This window comes from Macrosteles quadrilineatus, unplaced genomic scaffold, assembly GCF_028750875.1.
Source record: "Macrosteles quadrilineatus isolate MER2022 unplaced genomic scaffold, UCM_ALF_1.0 Scaffold_1__1_contigs__length_201487025, whole genome shotgun sequence".
NCBI classification, from domain to species: domain Eukaryota; kingdom Metazoa; phylum Arthropoda; class Insecta; order Hemiptera; family Cicadellidae; genus Macrosteles; species Macrosteles quadrilineatus.
Window position 1 is genome coordinate 128,935,017 of NW_026542594.1, and position 23,233 is coordinate 128,958,249.

The following is a 23,233-nucleotide window of genomic DNA, read 5'->3' on the forward strand; positions in this document are numbered from 1 at the left end:
TTAAAGACGTTTATGTTCAAGAAAATGTCTGCTCTTTTCATTGTTAAATCCTGTTAAATACTTTTTTTATTCCATCCCCTCCTGGACGGGTCACAGATATATATCCGCATAATGGTTATTGGTTATAAATGTTGTGGATATTTCCACTGATTCTGTAGACAGACTGGTTGGTATCATTACAGTAACCAGCAGGTTCTTGCTACTATGGCATTACTTTTCTCTATGGGCGTTCATCTATCTTTTCCAGAAGGGTGTAAGGGGTGCACGGAATAGACCCCATTAGGTAGGGGGATCTAGAAATGTTTACATAATTTTTCAAAGATAAATTTTGAAGTGCAGTATCACAAGTTTTACCAGTGTCTTGTATGGTTACTCTGTTGAAAGTCAGAAAGTATAATTTCTCTATCATTCACAATGACAATTAATAGTGCTTGAATTAATAATTGCTTGATATATAACACTCCATATTTGGAGAAAATTAGATTAGTAGGATAACATTTAAATCTTTTGAGAATTATTTTGATTAATTATCTCTCTGTCATAGACAGAGGACCCAGAGTGCAGTGTGGCTGAAATGTACCACCCATACTGCCCAAACCAGCACACCATACTGCACACACGCCATACTGTAACACATACTGCACGTATGCATAGTAAACGTATCTGCCGTGATCCATAGTCAACACATGGCTAAGTTGATGAAAATGCATGGATCGGTTTCCTAAAATGTTGCTTAACGTGATTGATGTGAGATGCCTGTGACGAGTGCAGAAGCCACGGCCAATGGGCTTATCTAACTTGTAAATTCAGGTGTCATACAAGTTTAGAGAACAATAGAGATTACCTGGCTGACAAATTTTTGTTTTCTCCCTGACAATAATACGGTATCTTGGTGGAAGGAAAAGGATAGTGGAGTAAAGTGGGATGAGTTTGAGAGGGGAGCCGATGTGGGGGGAATATGTGGCCAGCTTGGAAACAACTTGGGTTTCCTGAGAAGTCCATATACTATTACTCAAGGTTATATTAAGATGGAAATAATTTTGTTATTTCCTAAACGATATGATATGCTATTACTATAGTAACTCAAAGAATGGCGGCTACACATTCTTTTTAAACCTAAGGATATTATATTAGCAATGGGGATAACTATCTTGAAAGGATACCTTCCAGCTGTCCTCTCAGTAATGGGGGGGGGGGGGGGTCCCTAAACCCTTTGCCTCTCCCCTGAGCACCAAAGTCATCGCTCTCTCTTGCTCACAGGCCAGATATTTTTGGGGAAAGCTAGTTGGTGTGCGAACTGAAGCATAAAAGGGTTTTGGGCCCGCATTAGGACCACTGGAGGCCGTGGCTCCGTTTCCGCTCATAGTCATAAGAGTTTCATAAGAGTCATAGTCATAGTCATCCTTTAATTATAGAACAATACAAAACACATGGTGGATGGTGGATAGTTACCCATGCTATCACTATTGGATTTGGATACTACAAGTTCATTTATCCTCATCCTATAGTAAAACCTTAAGCTTTCTTATAGTGTGGGTTACATGTCAAATAAAGCTATGTCCGAGTGTCAAATAAAAATAGGAAAATTTATTTTTGAGTGAAAATTTTACCCTTTTTGCGTCAATATTATCATAGAGTAAAGTAGTAGACACTTTAATCTAACTACTGTTTAATCTTTAATCTGTCTACTCCTTTAATTTATGATATTAGTTTGAAATTCCATGACAAAGCAGTACCACTGTTCTATTTGAATGTAATACCACGGATGGTACCGGCAATACATTACACAAATAGAGAATGTCCACTTTAATAAGGAAACATACTCATTGTTTGCATCTCAATAAAAATTACATTTATGAACCACCTAGTAAAATTAAAAACAAAACAATGACTTAGACTAAAAAAAATTGTTCCTTACTTCACATAGGTTTCACCCTGTGGTTGGGTTATTCAGGGTCAGCTGAAAACAAATTGTGTATATGCTCTATAAACACTTAGGTACCAGTACTTAAATGTCTTCCCTTTTTATTACTTTATTTAATAAATTAAAAATAAACCCTTTAGATGGATAAGTATCGGAAATTAAACTCACATCAAAACAACTTCCAAATTTTGTAAAAGATGAGAGCACATGCACAGTACAGTACTATCAAAAAGCAAACTAATCCAAACTGGTCAAAAGTCAATGCCTACAATTTAGGGTTCACAAAAAGTTCGAGAATGGCATTCATTGTTTAACCATTGCAAATAATGCAACTATCAAGCTTGCAAATAAGTACGACATAGGCCTACCTAAACGGCATCAGAAATCTGACACACTGTCTCCCATTGGCACAACCCTACTTCATTGGTGAGAGGTGGGGTTAACATAATGATATTTCATGGAGAATAGGAATGAATAACAAAAGTATCAATAACTTTAGAAATTAGAACCCTACATAATTTTACAGCAAAGGGGATTTTGCCGTTTTAGCGTGGAGTTAAAAATACCAAAACAATAGTTTTAATTAAAATAATTCGAATCTTTTGTTTTTCCGGTTTTCCCGTTATTTATGGGGTTTAATGGGAAAATCACCATTAAAAATCGAAATGCAAAACGCCAGGAGATACAATGGAAAAGTACCCAACCGCAGTAAGGTACAGGAAACAATAGTACACTTAACATGGTGTCTGTGTATCCGCTGACGTCTAGGGAAAACGTTCATGGTGGATGAAGGCCACTGTGCCCTGTGCGATAGGAATTTCTGCACAGCAGCACTACACTCGCCGTTCCGACTCTTCGCTTGCTCGTCACAAGTATATTTCCGCCAACATACTAGAGCGGAAAGCACACGGTCGTTCCGTAAGCGTGTTTCCTCTGTACATTTCTACCTCAATTCTCTGTGTTGTTACTCTGTCCAACCCCCCTCCCAAACACTCACACATACATTACTACGAAACAACTTTTTTGTGTTCAGGGGGCCAAAACAGATATATCTACCAAAAATTTAAATTCGAAAATTAATGTTCATGAAAGCAATAGGCATACTTACTTTCTCCATTTATATACTATGTATAGGGGGAGAAAGTAAAAATCTACTTTTTGAAACTGCCGTCATTTTGGCTAGGAAGGATGAACCTTTATGGGTCTGGGTTGCGGCGCTGTACTCCCCTGTTTCAAGACTGTTAATTAATTTTCGACATATGCTGTCATTTAGATTCCCTTCTGATTCCTTGTGGACCACCTCAAGTATGATATAAATGAAACACAACAATTAGATGCTATCATAGATAAAACATACTCCCCCAAGTAGATTTCTCATCCTTATGCAACAGCTGAAGACAATTTTATTGTTAGTTCTGTACGGTTCATGTAGAGGTTGTGTTTTGTTTACAATTTGTTTCCAGTTATTACAGTCATTTAAAACCTCGTTTAACCAAATAATACGATCTAATCATAACCAATAACTTTTCTCCTAGTTATATAACCAAACAGTAAAGCACAAATCAAGAAATTAACCCTAAAATAATAGAAACAAAATTTTGTCGACACTAGCGCCCAGTGTCATCGTACATGAACTAGACACGAAAAACGTGCTTTAAAGTTTACAATGGGAAGTCAATTCTACTTGTGTTGGTTAGTCTATGATGCTATTAAAAACAATTTAAATAACCTATATTTACTCCAAATAAACAATGGGTACCAGTACCTACGTTTACATTTTAGTCTACTTCCAACTGTAGAGCTGTACATTAGGAAATATAGCTTGCCCTTTTACTAACAAAAAAGGTCCATCAGCTTGTTTTGTATCGCGGTCGAACAAACTGTCAACTCCACTCCAAGTCTCCAACTGTCGTCGTCGTCGTCTTTCTTTGCTTGTTGTCGTTGTCGTTGTCACTTGTCAGTGTCAGTTGTCAGTTCACAGTTCTGTTACTGTAAGTTGTTGTCAATACTGAAATGGTTTAGTATAAACAACCAATGGTTAATAGTGTCTGTGCATCGAAGTTAGAACACTAAAGTAATTTTGTATACGGTTTCCTACAACAAGTTCAGTATATTAACTAATTATTTTATTTGTGTGTCCACGCCATTAGACATTTAAAAAATGATAAATGGCATCTGGGTCCTGTAAAGATCTCGCTTGGAATCGTAGATTGTAGCTATTGTTGATTTGTTCTTGAAAGACAATGGGGCCTAAAACTACTGACATATTGAGTGGATTTCAAGTGTATCCTTTATAAGAATATGCCAACACTAGTATTGAAGCATTAATTGAGTATTTTATAGACCTAGGTTATTTACTCTGTACAGTATTTCTTCTATTAGTTAGCTATTATGTTGGTGATAACAAGTTACCAAAGTAGAATCGGCTATTGTCACAAAATGTTTTGGTTAGGTACTTGACTAGGCCTACCTAGATCATAAGATACCTTGGAGAAAAATACTCTTCATCGGTTATCCGAGGTTCAATTGAGTCGTTCCTATGCCAAGAAACCGTACATGACATGTTGAGAACTGCATATGTCTTTTTTTAGGATAACCGGTATGCATCATAGTAGCACTGCCGAGATTTTTTGTATTGACACTTCATCTTGATTGTTAACGATAAACGTAACTTGTTTAGTGCCTCTCTACACCATCAGACGTCAACAATCCTCATTTTTGCTAAACAACATTGGAATGTGTGAAATCAATTACGAGGGGGGTTTTTTAAGTAGGCCTAACACTCCATAACCCATTTCCGCACTTAACCCTCATTGCATTAGGGCCTGAATCTTCAAGTCATAATGTCGGCATTGAATATGTGTCTTGTAATAAAAAAACTTACCATTGACCTTATCCGGCGATTCGATAGTAACACTATGTTGTAACAGTTATATTTTAAACTCACAGCGAAGCATACATGTCAGCTATAGAGCTACAAATAGTGTAATTCTGTTCACAAATGATGTAGTAAGTGGTGTGGAGCCTTGTTGCGACATATAAGCAAACTACAAATTCATACGCAAAAGTGGCCCTTACTTAGAAAACCGCCCTCGTAAATCCTCTGATGCCTTAATCGTGTTCCTGCTAGGTAACCCAGAGCCCCCGCTAAACCAAACTAATTAGGACTGGATCTTGTTTAGGCTACTACATTTTTTGAATTGAGAATAACGTACACATTACATCAAAATTTCTCTAAAAAATAACAGTTTATTTTAATGACTGAGAATGGCTATATATTACTCCCACAGTCATGGATATTTCTGTGAGGTATATATAGATAGGTGTTATCTACTACTATCCTGGCACCACACATGATTGACCCCCTTTATTGAGTTCTTTGTAACACACAGTGACCTAAAAAGATAACCGGTAAGAATACCGCTAATGAAATGACGGCAAGAAACCTCCAGTCAATTCATAGTTTTTTTAGTTTCCCAATTGGCTGTACACCCTAGTTTTTCCAAAACTCAGCAACAGGTTTGTTTCCCCCCAAAATTGGTTTGGATTGGTCACATGTTTGGGTTAGCAAGACTGTGAAGTATTTAGTGCTTCAACCTCCTGTCAAAATCCACTCACCAATTATATGAAAGCATAGACTTTATACACAATATAGACTTCCCATGTAGGCTAATGTAAAAATTTGAAGCCAAAAAACGTGGTGCAATCTGTTGAGAACAATATTCTGTGTTAAGTGATAATTAAATGACCTGTTTGCTATGATACTGCGTTGATTTTAATTAATATTCAACTCAATACACTTAATACCTTCTGATGCTGAACTTTATCTATTTCCTTGGCTTCAAATTGTTACATTACGGTACATGGGAAGTCTATTCTGTGTATAGTCAATGATAAAAGTAATAGAGAAATGGTTCCACTCTAAACTCTTTTACCCTCTAAGTCACATTTGCCAAGTGTTTTAACAAAATATGACTTGTATTCTGTGAATGTAAATATAAATGTTGTGTAAATATATACTAAACTGATGCATTATATCTGACTAGTTTGGTCAAAGAAGAAGAAATCCAGTATTCAAGTGAACAAATCCTAGAAGCAGGCTAATATTGTAACTTTTGTAGTAGTTAGATTACCGGCGATAGAACGAGAACATCATTAGTTAACATGACAAGGCTGATACAGACAGGAGTGATGCGGAGGTTAGGTGACATCACGGGAGCTCATGGTAGACTGGGGAAGGACTTGCTGGGAAAGCGTTGCTTGGCCAGTCTGTGTTCTTGGGCCTAGTTGGTTGAGGTGGCGAGATTATCTGACCACTGTAACATTTATTAGGCCAAACTTGCTATCATAGGCCTACAATTTACAATGCTCATACAATGCACAGTACTATATGAAATATACTACAAATACCTCCGTTGTTTACTATTCGGTTTTGAAACTATGCCTTTAGTAGGGCCTATGCATAATGAAGTAAAACTGGTTTTGTTGTAGCACAGACATATGGAATGAACTTTGTTTATTCACCTTTGAATAACCTTATTAATATAGACTGTGGGGCAACTCAACACTCTTTGAGCGCTAAACTGATCTAGTGCGAACCCTGAATTTTACTCAATGCCAATCAATGTCTCAAGTTTTGCAGTTATTTTCTTAACCAAATATCTTCAGTAACTGGATGAACTTGAGAGATGCTGACACTGGTAAAATTTTATGGCAAGGAAATGAAGATTTGTAAGTATCAAAAATCTTGTTTTGGATCTTGTAGTAAAGCACACATTTTATGTAATAATATAGTAGTATAGGTACATCAAACAAAACATAAAACTTGTGGTACTTCATTACATGTTAAACAAATCTTGTATGGCTAAAAGCCAAATCGGAGTGAGTTCCTAGGAATTGTTGTTTGCAGGCCTAATGGTAAATTCTTTCTTCTTAAACATGGCCCTCGTATAAAATAGCCAATCAACACCGGTTTGTATTTTTAATGTTATGAACAATTAATCAACTAATCAAAATAATTTTTTTTTCAAGAATATCATATTTTGTTGATATTTATTCGTGATCAGGTTAGTTATAAAATAAAAAATGTTTAACCAATCCCAATGATTTAAAGTAGGCTATACACAATTCCATTTTATTATTTTTTTTAAGGCACATATTTTATGAGTAGGTACTACATGTAGAGAATGCACCTCTTTAATCTAACAGGTCTGAAAAATGTCACCCATTATATAAAACTATGTTTAATAGCTATAGATGGGAAATTCCTCTAAAAGGAATTTGCTTTACTGACTTAGTCACAATCATCACATTATGGTAACTTACATAAATCTTTTTGATAGGCAATTTGTCATAAAGTCTAATTATGCAATGATTAATCAACTCAAAATAAACAAATAAAATAATCCATACAAACCTATGGGGAAGCATTATACAGGGTGATCAACTCAAGGAGGCCACCATTGGGATATCGGAAACGGTAAGAATTAGAGAAAACTTTAAATGGGGGACATTCCTTTATTTTTTGTGGCAGTTAAAAATATGATTTTATTTTTTCGAAATTCAGCCGCCATTTTCCAAAATGGCGGCCAACTTTGAAATTTCTTATGGAACACCCTATATTTTATCATATTTTCGGATAGAGCAGGCAATTTAAAAACTTTTTTATTCTTGCAAGTTTTTCGATAAACCCACTCGTTTAGGAGTTACAGCCTATGGAAAAATGACTTCCGGTGTACATTTTATATCATGTAGCTCCTAAACAAGTAGGTTTATAGCAAAAATGCGAAAAGTTTATAAGTCAAATAAGTCTTAAAATTGCATCCACTTTCCAAAAAGACCATAAAATTCGTTAAAACTATTAATTCTATTATTTTAAAAATGGCGGCCATTTTCCAAAATGGCGGCAAAATTGAAAAGTGGAAAACTGTGTATTTTATGGTCTTTTTGGAATGTGAATGCAATTTTAAGACTTATTTGACTTATTTACTTTTTGCATTTTCGCTATAAACCTACTTGTTTATGAGCTACATGATATAAAATGTACACCGGAAGTCATTTTTCCACAGGCTGTAACTCCTAAACGAGTGGGTTTATCGAAAAACTTGCAAGAATAAAAAGGTTTTTAAATTGCCTGCTCTATCCGAAAACATGATAAAATATAGGGTGTTCCATAAGAAATTTCAAAGTTGGCCACCATTTTGGAAAATGCCGGCTTAATTTCGAAAAAATAAAATCATATTTTTACCTGCCACAAAAAATAAAGGAATGTCCCACATTTAAAGTTTTCTCTAATTCTTACCGTTTCCGATATCCCAATGGTGGCCTCCTTGAGTTGATCACCCTGTATAGTACTGTCTTTATTTCTGTTTAAACACTCTATTTATTTTAAAATTAGTATTAACATATTAAATCTGAGTGCAAACATTATTAAAAATAAACTTGATTCTGTAAAATTGGATCATTTAGTAGTGATGAGACGAGTCGAGTACTTTCCCGACTCGAGTCTATTCGACTCGATACCACAACTACTCGAGTCAGTACTCGAGTACTGGACTCGATTCTTACCTGTATAGCACCGAAGCTCTGTTGACTCGTAGCTGCGAATTCTGGAAATTAATCTTGTCTTGACTCGAGTCTCTTTACTCAAGTCAGACAGACTTGGCTCAGATTCGTTTTATACTCTGTCTGTCTGTGTAGATTTAAGATGAGAGCGAGATCGGTTATTCATCTCACATAGAGTTGATAATTAATTATGGGTTTTATTGTTTGAAATAAAACTTTGTTGGATTAATGAAAGAGATTAATAAAAAACGGTATCTTCGCTATGTACTTGTAGCGGATGGTTTTGAAACTATATCTTCATCGTGTGTTATTACGAACTGTCAAGCACACAAGCGCTGTCGACTCGTAGTGGTTAAATCTGGAATAACATCAAGTCTCGACTCGAGTAGAAAAGTTCTAGTATTAAATGCACCCAACCCAAGCGCTATGGACTTGTAGTGGCGGTTCTAGTAAGCTTTAGTTAACGAGTAATAGTACTCGAGTACCGTAGGTTTGAATCGAGTCGACTCGATAGGCCTACTTCATTGGACTCGATACTTAACGAGTCATGTACTCGACTCGTCACATCACTATCAGTTAGGCCCTAAGTTACCAGATGATTACATACAGGGTGAGTTTTAATTGTCCCCCCCCCAACTTTTTTCTACATTTTTTCAAATATCAATCCCAGACCACTTCCAAACATTGTTGGGTAGTAAGTACTTCATTTTGACAAGGTGGCCATTTCCGGCCGCCATCTTGGATCCGCCATATTGGATGCAAAATTTTTTTTTCAAATGTAAATGTGGGGTTGTGACCCATTATTTCGAACTAAATTTTTACCCTGATTACAATGCCGCAAACCGTTTAAAAAAATCTTGATTCGTTCTAAAGTTATGAGGGCTTTTTAAAACTTTATTTTTAGCCCATTTTAACATTGTGCATTTACAAACTAAGACCATAATCTCAAAATAGTGCTAGATAAAGATAAGTATACACTACCAGTAATTGTCGACCTATTTTCACTTGGTTATGACTAATGTATTTTTTTCGGCCGCCATCTTGGATCCGCCATTTTGAAATGTGATAAATTATTTTAAATATGAAGGGGGCGTTGTGACCCATCATTTCGAACTACTTTTTTAAGCTGAACTTAATTCCATGATCCGTTTTTCATTTTCATTTTTTGATTTTGAAATATTGACATTTTTAACAAAAACATTTCAATATTTCATAAATAAAACTTGATAACAAAAAATGGATTGCGGCATTGTCTTCAGCTTAAAAAAGTAGTTCGAAATGATGGGTCACAACACCCCCTTCATATTTAAAATAATTTATCACATTTCAAAATGGCGGATCCAAGATGGCGGCCGAAAAAAATACATTAGTCATAACCAAGTGAAAATAGGTCGACAATTATTGGTAGTGTATACTTATCTTTATCTAGCACTATTTTGAGATTATGGTCTTAGTTTGTAAATGCACAGTGTTAAAATGGGCTAAAAATAAAGTTTTAAAAAGCCCTCATAACTTTAAAATGAATCAAGATTTTTTTAAACGGTTTGCAGCATTGTAATCAGGGTAAAAATTTAGTTCGAAATAATGGGTCACAACCCCACCTTTACGTTTGAAAAAAAAACTTTGCATCCAATATGGCGGATCCAAGATGGCGGCCGGAAATGGCCACCTTGTCAAAATGAAGTACTTACTACCCAACAATGTTTGGAAGTGGTCTGGGATTGATATTTGAAAAAATGTAGAAAAAAGTTGGGGGGGGGGACAATTAAAACTCACCCTGTATAAGCCTAGAATGTTTTTTTGTTTTCATTTACCTAGTAAAAATGCTTGGTTATCAAAGTCTAAGACAATTTTTATACGTTTTAGATCTTCACCCGATGTCGAGCACATGGCCAGAGTCCCAAAGAAAATTCTGAAGTGTCGAGCAGTATCAAGAGAAATCAACTTTTCTTCGGTTGAAGCATTAGAAAAATTTCGACTAGAGCAGAAGATATTATTTAAGGTTGGAGTAAAACATAATTTATTTCCTCATTACTATTATATTTTTGTGTATATATGAATAAGAATAAGAAAGTTTATTGCCGTTGACCTGGTTGTATACAGGAATAGGCATTGTCAAATTACATTAAACAAAATATCAACAAGTATGTTATATCTATAGCTAACAAAGATTGAGAATTCCTAACTTACAGTGTGAATGATTCCATTGTAATTTTATGTTTCAAAAAGTCCTTGACTAAATAGAACGGATTTGCTACAAGCCAGTTATGAATTTTGGATTTGAAAAGAGGAAGAGAAAGGCTGTCTGCCTGAAGAGGCTCAGGTAGCTTATTATAAAATTTCACACAGTTGAGTTTGAAAGAGTTACCTGTGATGGCTAGCCTGTGATGTGGTATATCCAGTTGTTCCTTATTTCGTGTATGGTGGGAATGGTAATTCTGCCTGGTGGAAAACTCATTGAGATTAGCTTTAGTGTATATAAGTACATTGTAGATGTATAAGTTAATGATTGTGCAAATGTTTAGTTTGATAAAAAGTGGTTTGCAGTGCTCCGCAGGGTCAGCCCCTAACATTGTGCGGATGACTTCTTTTTGTATTAGTAGAAGCTCATGGACAAGGGGGGAATGGCCCCAAAGTTGGATTCCATATTGAATATGGGATTGAAACAGCCCAAAATATGCTAGTTTGAGGTATTCAATATCGATAAAAGGCTTGAGTTTCCAGAATAAACATGAAACTCTCGATAGTTTTTTGCTTAAATTTGTGATGTGAGTTTTCCAGTTTAATTTACTATCGAGGTGGAAGCCAAGAATTTTTACTGAGTGGTCTGATTGTTTAATAGAGAAGGAGAAATCAATTTTCTGGGTCTTGGATTGATTACAGATCAGTTTATTTGCAGAAAACCAGTTTAAAACACTTTTTTCTGCTTTAGAAAGAGCTTCTGAGAGCTTTGTTTGGTCTTTATCAGAAGTAAAAATTGTGGTACCGTCTGCGTAAATTACACATTCGACAGGAGTGTTACATGGAAGATCATTTACTGCGATTATAAAAAGGAAAGGGCCTAGGACCGAGCCCTGCGGAACTCCTGCTTTAATTGTGGTCAATGTTGACTTTTTACCCTCCACACTAACATATTGCTTCCTATTAGTCAGACATGATTCAAGCATTTCTATTGTGTTTTTGCTAAGTCCATAGAATTTGAGTTTAGCCAGCAAGATGTCAAACGGGACGCAGTTGAAAGCTTTTGTTAAATCAAAAAGTAGCATGGAAACAGTATTTTTATTTTCAAAAGCATTAATAATATAATTGGAAATGTGAGAGGCTGCCATCGTAGTTGATCTGCCAGCTCTAAACCCAAATTGAGAATCAGTCATCAAGTTATTAGAGTCAAAAAAGTTATTTAACTGTTTTAACATGAGAGCTTCAAAAACCTTAGATAAGATTGGTACTATCGAGATTGGGCGATAGTTTTGACATGGATTCTTGTCACCCTTTTTATAAATTGGAGTTACTTTTGAGACTTTAAGTTGGTCAGGAAAATAGCCATTACGGAGACAACTATTAAATACAGTGGGGAGGGGTGTAGATGTAGTGTATAATATTCTTGATTATGTTGTTTGAAAACCAAAAGTGATCCATAGATTTAGAATTTGAAAATTTTGAGACTTTTTGTTACCTCATTTGGTATAATAGGTATCCATTCAAATTTAGAGACGTCCAATTTTTTTGTAGATTCCAGTAGTTCTCTTGGTGTGTCTTGAGTCTGGCCCACTTGATTGGCCAGTTCCTCAACTGAATCTGTAAAGTATGTGTTTAATTTGTTAGGGTCAAGAGTAACATGAGATGTGCGTGTGGTTGTATTTTCCTGTGTTATTATGTCCCAGGGGCCTTGCATTCGTTTTTTGAATTGTTAATGTATTTTGCACCTAGGCTAATTTTTTAGCAGGGTTTAAATCCTTCCTGTACTGTTCTTTTAAGCTATTGTAGATATAAGCTGCCTGAGCCTTTACAGAATCAATTAAAAAAAAATGTTTGTACAAAGAATTATAAGCCATCATAGTTTCCTTACTTTTTTTAAACTATCACTATAATAGGTAATTTTATTTTTCACTAGATTAGTCTTATTATCTGATCTAAGCTTTTTCTTAACAGGTGGAGAATAATAGTACCAGAGGTTAACAAACCTATCAAAAAAACTAACAAACAATGTAACTGGGCTACTCTCATTTTCTGTAATGTCTTCCCATGACTCGCTCTGCAGTACCTCATGGAAAAGATTGAGATTTTGTTTCCTAACAAGAACACTAGGCTGCTCAATAGATAGGCCTACATTTTGTGAGCTTTTGCAGGCAGGTCTATGGTATTTAAAAAGCAGTGGATCATGATCGGCCAAAGCGCCTTGCAAAATTGAAACTTTGTAAAAATCTTGAGAAAAATTGACTTATATGTTATCTAAACAGGCATCGTTTCTTGTAGGGAATTTATTACTACATTTTAGGTCAAGTGATCGTAGTAGGTTAGTGAAATTAATTGAGATTTGTTCCTCCATCTTGGCCATTTCAATGTTAAAAGTCCCCACAGACTATTACTTTTTTTTTCAAGGCTGAGAACGTATTTCATAGCTCCTCTAAAATTATCAAAAAAAGTGGACATGTTGCCATTGGGTGACCTATACAAACTAACTATAATCAGATCTTCGTCAACAAGATTGATACAACAAATTTCACAATGTAAATCAGAAGAAAACTTATCAAGACTAACTATTTGGTAATGACAATCTTTTTGACATAAATAGCTGAGCCACCATTTTTGCAGCTAGTTCTGCACACAACATTTGCCAAAACAAAATTTTGGGGTAAAAAAACTTCAGCCTGATCTGGAGTCAACCAGTGCTCTGAGGCACAGATTAGATCAACATTATGTAAATGGCACAGGTGTTTTACAGCTAAAATTTTATTTCTGATGCATTGGCTATTTATTTGTAGTACAGTTAAAAAAGTTTCGCTAGGCCTATCATTATCAGTTTTAGCGAATGTTTTAAAATTATTTTTGCTTACAATGGTGGGAATTGTTACATCTCTAGCATTACTTAACATAGGCTTACTACCCAGATCCACGAAGTTCCGGGCCCACGCGCAATCAAACTGGATTTTCTTGACTCGCAAGAGTAGATAAGTTTTTCGAGTCTTCACTTCTCTTCACCACCAAGTCTCTTCTTAGAATACCCTTGAATGGAGCAAAGAGACAGCCTTCAGGCCATAGATCAGCACTTAATAGTTTGTCAAAATCAGATTCTGGCACTTCAACATGAAAGGAAGAGTAGCCCTTGTATTTAGTCCTAATTTGGGTACACTTGAGAAACTGAAGGTTTAGTTCATCCTTGATGTACCTGTCTATATCCAAAGTGGTAGATTCTGGGCTCAGCCTAGAGAGGAAAATAGCCTTCTTTCTGATCGCTGGTTTCAACTGAGCACTTTTAATTGCACAATCAGTCCTCTTGCCTATCACCATTTCACTGTATCTTTTACACTTTGCACGATCGTTTAATGACTTAGGTCTACTATTCGAGGTGCTTCCAAGATTCTTTTAGCGGATGTGTTGCTTGGATTTGCGACGGTAGACCGTTTGCCATTTGTCTTCTTCATTAATTTCAGTTTCATTGGTTAGGTCAAGGACGGGAGGGATCGAAACGTCAGAGGTTGAGTCCAGGGCAGTCGTGATGTAATCGATATTGGAATTTGAAGTAGGCCTTACATTAGATGAACCTGAGGCAGCAGGTCTTTGAGTACCGATTCTGCCTCTTCCCCGACCGACACTTTTTCTAACTTGACTCCATGTTGGCATTATCTGTTCACTAACAATTGGAGTTTCGGAGACAGTCTTTACCTCTGGCATAACCAACCCTTCAATAATAGTATCCATTTTGTCATTTAGTTTAACATTGTCGTCAACAACCCCTTTAACTGCACTCAGCAATAGGTCAACAGTATTGCGCAGCTGCGCTAGTTCATAGTTGGATCTGTAGTTGGAGCCTTCTGCTTTGAAGAAGTCATCCAATCTTGAGTCGCATTCGGAGCAGAACCACTTGACTTTATCAGCCATGTCATTTATGCAGATGTAGTCATCATTTGTCAGGTTTACACAGTTTATATGGAACCATTTTTCACACACGCCGTCACATAGCATGGCACAGTCATCTGGTACCTCAATTTTACATGTCCCACACAGTTTAGATTCATCAGTTTTGTCTTCTTTGTTACACGAGCGATTTCGCAAACTCGGTGTCATAGCTATCGGTGACTTGGTGAAGTTCAATGATCGATCTCCCGGTCTAATCCAGACAAAGTTGGAATATTGGACTAGGACTAAGTTAACCTAAACTTGTAGGACGAAACATGCAACACATATAGTTTATGATTTAAAATAATTCTTCTCCAAAAATACTTATTGTTCTAGATGCTTGATAGAGACAATATACAAATGTGTTTGATAGTTTTTACAAGAAATACAAATGTGATCTGATATTTTATGGGGAAAATAACAATAGTTTTAATTACTTTTTAACTGTAATGTTTACAGGGAGGTTTTACCGGTTTGTTGGAGTTAAAAAGGGCAATAATTTACTAAGTTGTAATCAAAATCCTTTTGACCTGTTTTTATTTTTAAAATCCGATTTTACCGTCTTTTTATTGGAAAATCACCTATTGAAAGTCAAAATGTTAAAAAACTATATCTGGAGATACCATGGATACGTCCACATACCAAATTTAATAAAAATTGGATTTTATGGAAGCAAAACATTCAATGTAACACAATAATAAACTCAACATGTAAACACAAGTAAACTTTTATTAGTCGGGAATAACGAGTGAGAAAAATCTGCAAATGTTTTCGACTCGTGCTGGTTTTTATCCATCTTAGGGATAAAAATAATTTCTTTAACAATGCATGTATTGGAAACAGTCGTTTTTACTGCACTACAACAAAACAAATACTATTTACTGTCATCAGTGATAAACTTGAGTTTTTTTTGTAGGGGAGAGTGATGGAAGAGTGGTATTTCGAGTTTGGGTTTGTGATACCAAACTCAACCAACACATGGCAATCTCTGATAGAGGCCGCACCTGAGTCACAGATGATGCCGGCAAATGTACTCAAGTAAGTTTCTGTTGCAGCAAACCTGTAGACAAAGCAAATTCTACTCCCCGATTGGATTTGTACTGATATATTTCCTTAAACTCTTCTTTGTTTGGATTTAATACAATTTTGATTTAGTGTAACTCTAAATATTTATGTCCGCATGGCCATGCCTGGACCCAAAATATCCTAAAAATAATTTGGTTAAAATAGAAAATTGAACATATCTCATGAAATAGGCCTATACGGTATTTCATTAAATTCTAGCTACAGAATTATAAAACATTTTTCTATAAATTAAAGCTGCATATTGTTTAAAAAAGTACATGGAGAGGTGCACCAGTATGTTAAAAAGAAAAACTACTTTGCATCAATTCATTAGAGTCAAAAGCCTATTCAATTTTCAATAATGTTTATGTGTAAGATTGTATCGCCCTTTTTGGTGTACTTGAAAAATAACAACAGAGATAGGCTATGAGTGGTAATTTTCCACCCTCTATAATTGTCAACATTCTAATCAGACTTAGTATTTTGTAAATAGTAAACTCCGGCGCTACAAAAGCCTCAACAATTTACATTTTATGAAATACAAGGTTTTAGTTTAACTATCTTCATAACTTTATTCAAAGATATTTTTCTCTATACATGATGATTAATAATCATTTTATCATTTAGGAGGGTCACAAAAAAGTCAAAGATAAAGGTGGGTTGCCAGACAAAATAGTTTGGGAACCGCTGCTCTAATGTATTTATATAGGAGTGAAAATTTAAAAACGTACGTTTTCATGTCCCTGGCCTTTTACTTCGTAGATACTGGATTTGTAGTTTATTATTATGTGTTTTAATATTTTTTGGGACAGGGGCAACATGTTACACACATTTATTTGGTTTTAAATCGGTTCTTGGTATTTTTTTCGTATTTTTAAAGTCTCGAAATTCACGACCATGACGTGTCCCCAGGGTACATTTTCCAACTTTCACGATGTTTTTAGACTAATTATTCATGCCGAAATATATAAAGCCATATTTTTATGTCATCAATGGTTATTAAACTTACAAAAAAGGAGCATATTATAATTTTATTGTCATTGCAGACTGACTACCATGACAAAATAAGTCTGTCCCTCGATTTGGCGTCACGACCATTTGGGAAAAATTTTGAACTTTGGAGCACGACAGTGGCAAGCCTGGCGTCGATGGAGTCAGTTGGTTTTAGAGACTAGTTCGGGGTGTACGTCAGGATTGTAGTGCCGGTCGTTTCGAGTTGAAAGGAGGAATTACAAGATTAATAAAGGAAAGATTGTGTTTTTTGTAATTTTGGTGTGTCCATGACCGTACGTAGTCATTCGATGAAGTAGACATGGTGTTAATTTTTGTTTATAAGATATTTCAATTGCTAGATTAACCTAGAAGTCCACTTTGTATCCTCGAACATGAGGTGCAGGGCTACCGCCAGAACAGAGCCAAATAACACGTAATTTCACGACCAAAGTTTCACGACCATCGCGGTTTTTTTCACGACCAATCCACCTTTATGGATTATAGTGTGTTTGGTCGTGACAATAACTTTAATATAATTGTAAATTGAACAGTTTAGTTCAATTGAAACACATAGTTTTATTATAACTAACAGTATAATTGAAGGATTGTTTAGAAAGATTTAGGTTATCCCAGACAATTCACGACCGTACCGCTTGTCCCTGACCATCACGTTTATGATTTCTATCATAAAAATTTCAAAACTTAAAATATCGTCATATTTCAATGTTTTATACACAAAAGAAGCACACCTCTATACAAACATAACGATTTTTCGGGTCTCAGGTAAGTTTTTTCGGAGTTATACAAACTTAAAAAGATTTTATTGGCTATTTTATATTTTTTGAGTTTTTTTTATTTTTTTCTTGAAAGACCAAATATACCAAAAGCTCAGTGACCTTTTTATTGTATAATGGTCATTAAAGTAAATTAGTTTATAGCAAAACATAGTTATAAAAATAATATTAACTATTTTTAATATTCATTTAAAGGTCCGTTATGGTCGTGACAGGATTTTGTGTTTTTCTACTAAAGATGCTCTTTAAAAAAAAAAACTACCAAAGATATTGCGTTACCATGGACATTTTATGAAACTTCAAATGTTAATGAAATAAAAAAAATAATAAAAGTTTTGAAAAAAGGGGACAAAAATTTGCAAAGTGCTTTTCCTGAAAACGTACGTTTTTAAATTTTCACTCATAATCACTTTCAATTCCTAAATTACTATTACTAATGCTGGGTTTAAATAAGACCATGTGGTTTATAGTTTGGTTGTAGCTCATTGCACAGTTCCCAACTGATTGTTTGCATTTTTACATCCATAAATATAAGAAATTGGATTAGGTATCTCTATCTACAGCTGTTGTTAGGCTATACATGGTGTATCCAAATTATCTGGGACATATTTTGTGGACTCGTTCCTTGGGATAAGACAAACATAAAATGCCATATAAGTATGGGTCTAAAATGCCTGGATTTCTGTATGTGGGTCGGTTTGTGTTTTTTTTAAACTATTTTATATCTTGGGCATTTTTCAAGATATAAATTTCAAAATTTTTATAAGTATTGATTAGAAGGTAAAAAGAGCTTAAACATTTTGTTCCAATATCTCAAGCTATTTAAAATGGTGGTAATATAAAATCTTTAATGTCAAATTTCATGAACACTGTATAAGAATCACAGCATTTCAATATCTCTTGGAACAAATATTAATCTCCTTTGTACTATTTGACCAACAGTATTTTATACTTGTATAACTGCCTCTTATAGTAATTATTAATTAATAAAGTAGAACAAACAGTAGAAAAAAAATAGAATAAAAAGTAAAAAAAATATGAAAGGTTGAATAAATTGTTTATTTTGTTTCAGTGGCAATGTGATCATAGAAACCAAATTCTTCGATGACCAGACCCTCATTTCAACCTCCAGAGTCAGATTGTTTTATGTTTAGTGTACTTTGTTTGTAAGTTATCGTCTTAGTGTATGCAAATTGATCACCACAAGTGGCCTCGGAAGATGTTGGCTTTCGTTTCTAATGATTTGAAGGATTTCAAAACTAAATAAGACGAAGCTACTTTTTTCAAAACTACATGACACAACTATTGATCATTTACAATTTAAAGGCTGGTTTCATGCTTGGGCATAATTACTGCCGCTTGCATCAGTCACTGAATTTGGGTTTAGGAAAACCAAGACATCAAGTGATCTCTTACATCTTCATTGAGGATAGGTTTGAGAAGAAATTAAAAACTAGATGCAGAATTATCTGCTACAAAAACCAGGTAGTTGCCAAACATAAGGCTCAGCAGCTTAGTACTGGCTTGTGATAGTTTTAACATAATACTGGAAACAGGTGATCTGCTCGGTATTTTCAAATATCAAAACTAATTGCTGTTATGAAACCAGAAAAAGATCTCATCTGATCCATGGCCATATTTCGATAACTATTCCACGGTCCGCTTCTGTCTAGTGGGGAGGTTATAAGCAATTAAATTCTCCCTATCCTTAATGCCAGCAACCCAGTCAAGCAAGCTAGACATTGATTTTGACGCAAACACAACTGCTTCCCTGTTTAAGTAACAGTAGATTCAACATGTTCTTATAGGTTTGCTGCTACAGAAAAGGAAATAAGGGTTTTTTAGTAAAATGCTACAGCTTAATTCTCCATAAGAGTAACACAGGACTTAAATGTAGATACTTTTGAAACTTTCTCTGTAACCATTACAACAACACTTCAAAATGCCTAATTTTTTGTGTTGAGAAAATTTTTATAAGATCATGAAAAAATGGGTGAAGGAAAAGCATTTAATTCAGAAGAGGTATTTTTAGACTGTTCACGTTATACTGTGACGTCCATGATGTGTTTGAGTAAGAAAGTCCTGTGTTTTCAATTATTAAAATATGAATTTTAACTTAAATGTAGTCTAGGCCTAAGAAATGTTTTATTTTATCTGTTGTAATTATTGTGTTAATGTGAATTTTATTTAAATGCCACATTGTTTATGTACTTCCCTGTTGTAATCTTAACTTGTATGTTTTGATATTAATGATTTTTTATCTATATAAATAACTATGATCAATGAGTTACTAATTATTGTTTTTTGTTAAGATATGTGACAATTTTATATGCAATGTAATTATCATTTGACAATAATACAAATCTGGATCCTCAGCATGAATTCCTCAGCATACTGGTCATCAAAATGAAAAAGTAAAACGGTCCCAGGCCTAGGTCTTACCGTGCCACCTACGGTAATAGCTACCTCCCTATAGGGAAGTTCGCTAACAATAAAATAATTTGGCTGAATTTAAGAAAGTATGAAGTCTATTATTTGTAATGCACAATCATATAGTTAAGTAGCTTAATAGGTTATTTTACTTACTAAAAAATTCTTTATAATATGCATTTTAATTATACTGATTTCATTGTACTGTTGCTTAAAAAAAACTCTGTATTTTTGGTTTTCCAAAATTGTAACTGTATAAGAAAATATATTTTTCCTACAGTTACCTAACAATGTACATGTTCTCTCACTGATTTGAGAAAGCAAAGTGGCCAATTCGCTCATCAGTGAGACAATGTTAACATTGTCTCACTCAAATTACTTTGTCTCACTCCAGATTTGCAACGTGAAGATACGAAATAGTGAGCGCGTAACATGCAGGCAACGTCGTATGCGCGCGAAATACGTTGGCAGCACTGGCTGTAAATCAGCTGGTCAGCTGTTGTACTGTTGTATTTGTCACTTCACGTTAAATGTTATATTAAAAGTTCACTTCTGTGTAAACATAGGTTATGTTTCTTCACCAATTTATTTGTTTTATGGTAACTGTAGGAAAAGTATAATGTGCAACTCGAGTTCAAAGTACAATTGCCTCACTCGCCTACGGCTCGTGAGTAAGGATTTCTCTCGAGTGAGTCAATTGCTCACTTTTCTCACTAGTTGCACAAATAACTATTTCCTACAGTTACCTAACAATGTACATGTTCTCTTACTGATTTGAGAAAGCAAAGTGGCCAATTCGCTCATCAATGTTAACAGACAATGTTAACATTGTCTCACTGATGTTAACATTGTCTCACTCTAATTACTTTGTCTCTCTCCAGATTTGCAACATGAAGGCACAAAATAGTGAGCGCGTAACATGCAGACAAGGTCGTATGCGCGCAAAATACGTTGGCAGCACTGGCTGTAAATCAGCTGGTCAGCTGTTGTACTGTTGTATTTGTCACTTCACATTAAATGTCATATCTGTGTAAAAATATGTCACGTTTCTTTACCAATTTATTTGTTTTATGGTAACTGTAGAAAAAATATATATGTGCAACTCGAGTGCAAAGTGCAATTGCCTCACTCTAGAAACCATTCCTCACTCGCCTACAGCTCGTGAGTAAGTATTTCTCTCAAGTGAGTCAATTGCTCCCTTTGCTCACTAGTTGCACAAATAACTAGTTACTCTCTTTGAATGTCAGCTGTTGAAATGAACTCAGCAATTTAAATCTGAGCAGTACAGTCAATTTTTGGTTCTGTCTTTCACAGCTTGTTACGTTCAAATATCTGTTACGTTCTGAACAGCTCTTGCTTGTCAAAAAATAAAGGCAATGCTTTAATATGCAATGTGTCATTTACACAAACCTTTACACCCATTTATAAATATGCCGCTGTTGTAAACTATGTTAATATTTGTACTTATGTGTTAGTTATTAATTTTAAAAATATATCTTTATGTTGTAAATCACAATATCTAGGGGACAGTTATTTATTACTTTCACTTTGTATATTTATTTAAATAACTTCTTGATCAGCATCGTACGTGTTGTTAAATTTGCGAATGTAGATTCGCCTATTGGGTCTGATGATGATTGGAGTGTCCAATCGAAATCGATCACCACTTACCATCTTTTTTATATTTACCGTCTTGTGAGTAACAGTATAAGCGTAAATATATGTTTTAAGTGTTATAAGACGTATCTTTATTTACTTTCCGTATATTTATTTCTCTAAGATTTATGTCATGACTTGGATTATTATAGATACATATTTATTGATGCATTATCTTGTGAAATTGTTCTTTGCAATAAAGGTATTGTTATTATAATTATCTTTATTCACAAATAAATTTGATGTTACTTAATGAAACAGTGTTTCTATTATGGATACCATTATCCTTTCATCAGATTGTTGTGTTCTGTGTGACACATAGAATCTCAAGAGAGGTTTGAGAGCTTCATTTCCAGGCGACTTGTCACGAGATAAAAACTATTGGAGTGATCTTATACAAAGAAGTTTTTTAGACCAAATATCACATAATATTAAGCGAACATTTGCCAGGTTGAGGGGTCTATGGATTTTGAAGTTTATATACAGAAGCAGTGAGTTTTATAAGCAAATGCGGGCTTTAGCCTTTTAATTTCTTTTTTTACTGTTGCCAAACTTCCTGGAAAGAGCATTTCAATAAAACTGCAGAAAAGAACAATCCAAAATATGATATTGAGGGTTGAGTAAGTAGCATAGCCAAGACTATGTAAGGGAGAGGGGGTGTGACAGGCCAGGAAGGTATGGTGACTAGTAATTGCAAAGTAGGAGTCAAAGGCGTACAATGAAGCTGAACAGGCAACCTGTAATCGTAAATGAATTTTCTACGCAATAGAGAAATTTAAATAAAGACTGATAAAATAGACACCGTAAAATAATTATTGAATTTGTTATTTTGAATCTTTGAACGGCTCCCTTTTTTTACTCACTTGTACATTTGAGTTCAGATTTGAGATATTGTATCCCACTAATAAAGGCCTTTTAATTTGATATGCATATCAAGCCATGCCTACAATTTATGATTTCCTTCTGACCTTTAGCGGGCGCCCAAAAATTGCAACAACAATAAATCTTTCAACGACTGCCATTTTTGACTCAGTTGCCCGTTTGAGTTCGGGTTTGCGGCATTGTATTTTACGAACAAAGATCTTTAATTTGATGTACATATCAAATCAATCAATCCTTACCTTAAACGTTTTCTTCTGAATCCTAGCGGGCCACCCCCTTGAGAAGGCAGCGTATCATTAAAAATGAATTAAAATGATTTTTGTATCCAGTGACTTTGTTCCAAGTTTTGTAGCAATATCTTTATTATTTGTTGAAATATTTTGCTACCTCCTGGACTTTTAAAGCGTTAAAGATAGCCAAAAAAATGACCATATTTAAGCTTCTGTAACCATTCACTACAAGTTATGAAGAGGACAATTCTTGTTTAGAATTTTTTGTAGATTATTTTTTTAAAGGAAGGATTTTTTCCTAAAATGCATAGTTTCTGAGATATTCAATAAAAACAAAAAAGTGCCATTTTCCAACTTTGACCTCTTCCCAAACCTGATGCTCAAATAGGGGTAACCTTTTTTTACCGAACATTATGTGGATTGTACTGAATAATTTGGAGTCAAAAGTGTGCTTTCACTTTGGATTTCTGGGTTAAGCCCTTTTTTTACTAATCACACCGTACTATCAGTGACAACAAGCATCTTAAAGAAAAATCAAGTAGTGTTTGTTAAGAGTTCAACTTCTCTTTCATTCA

General features: G+C 34.8%; 1 protein-coding gene across 1 annotated transcript; it reads left to right on the forward strand.

The window, feature by feature from the left end:
• The first annotated feature begins 3,905 nt into the window (after positions 1-3,905).
• LOC128984780 (retinal rod rhodopsin-sensitive cGMP 3',5'-cyclic phosphodiesterase subunit delta-like) lies at positions 3,906-21,678 on the forward strand. The gene is made up of 5 exons (XM_054404149.1): positions 3,906-4,208; positions 6,593-6,655; positions 10,355-10,490; positions 15,525-15,646; positions 18,533-21,678. The coding sequence occupies exons 1-5, from the start codon at positions 4,168-4,170 to the stop codon at positions 18,612-18,614; spliced, it is 444 nt and encodes a 147-aa protein (XP_054260124.1). The 5' UTR covers positions 3,906-4,167; the 3' UTR covers positions 18,615-21,678.
• The last annotated feature ends 1,555 nt before the right edge of the window (positions 21,679-23,233 follow it).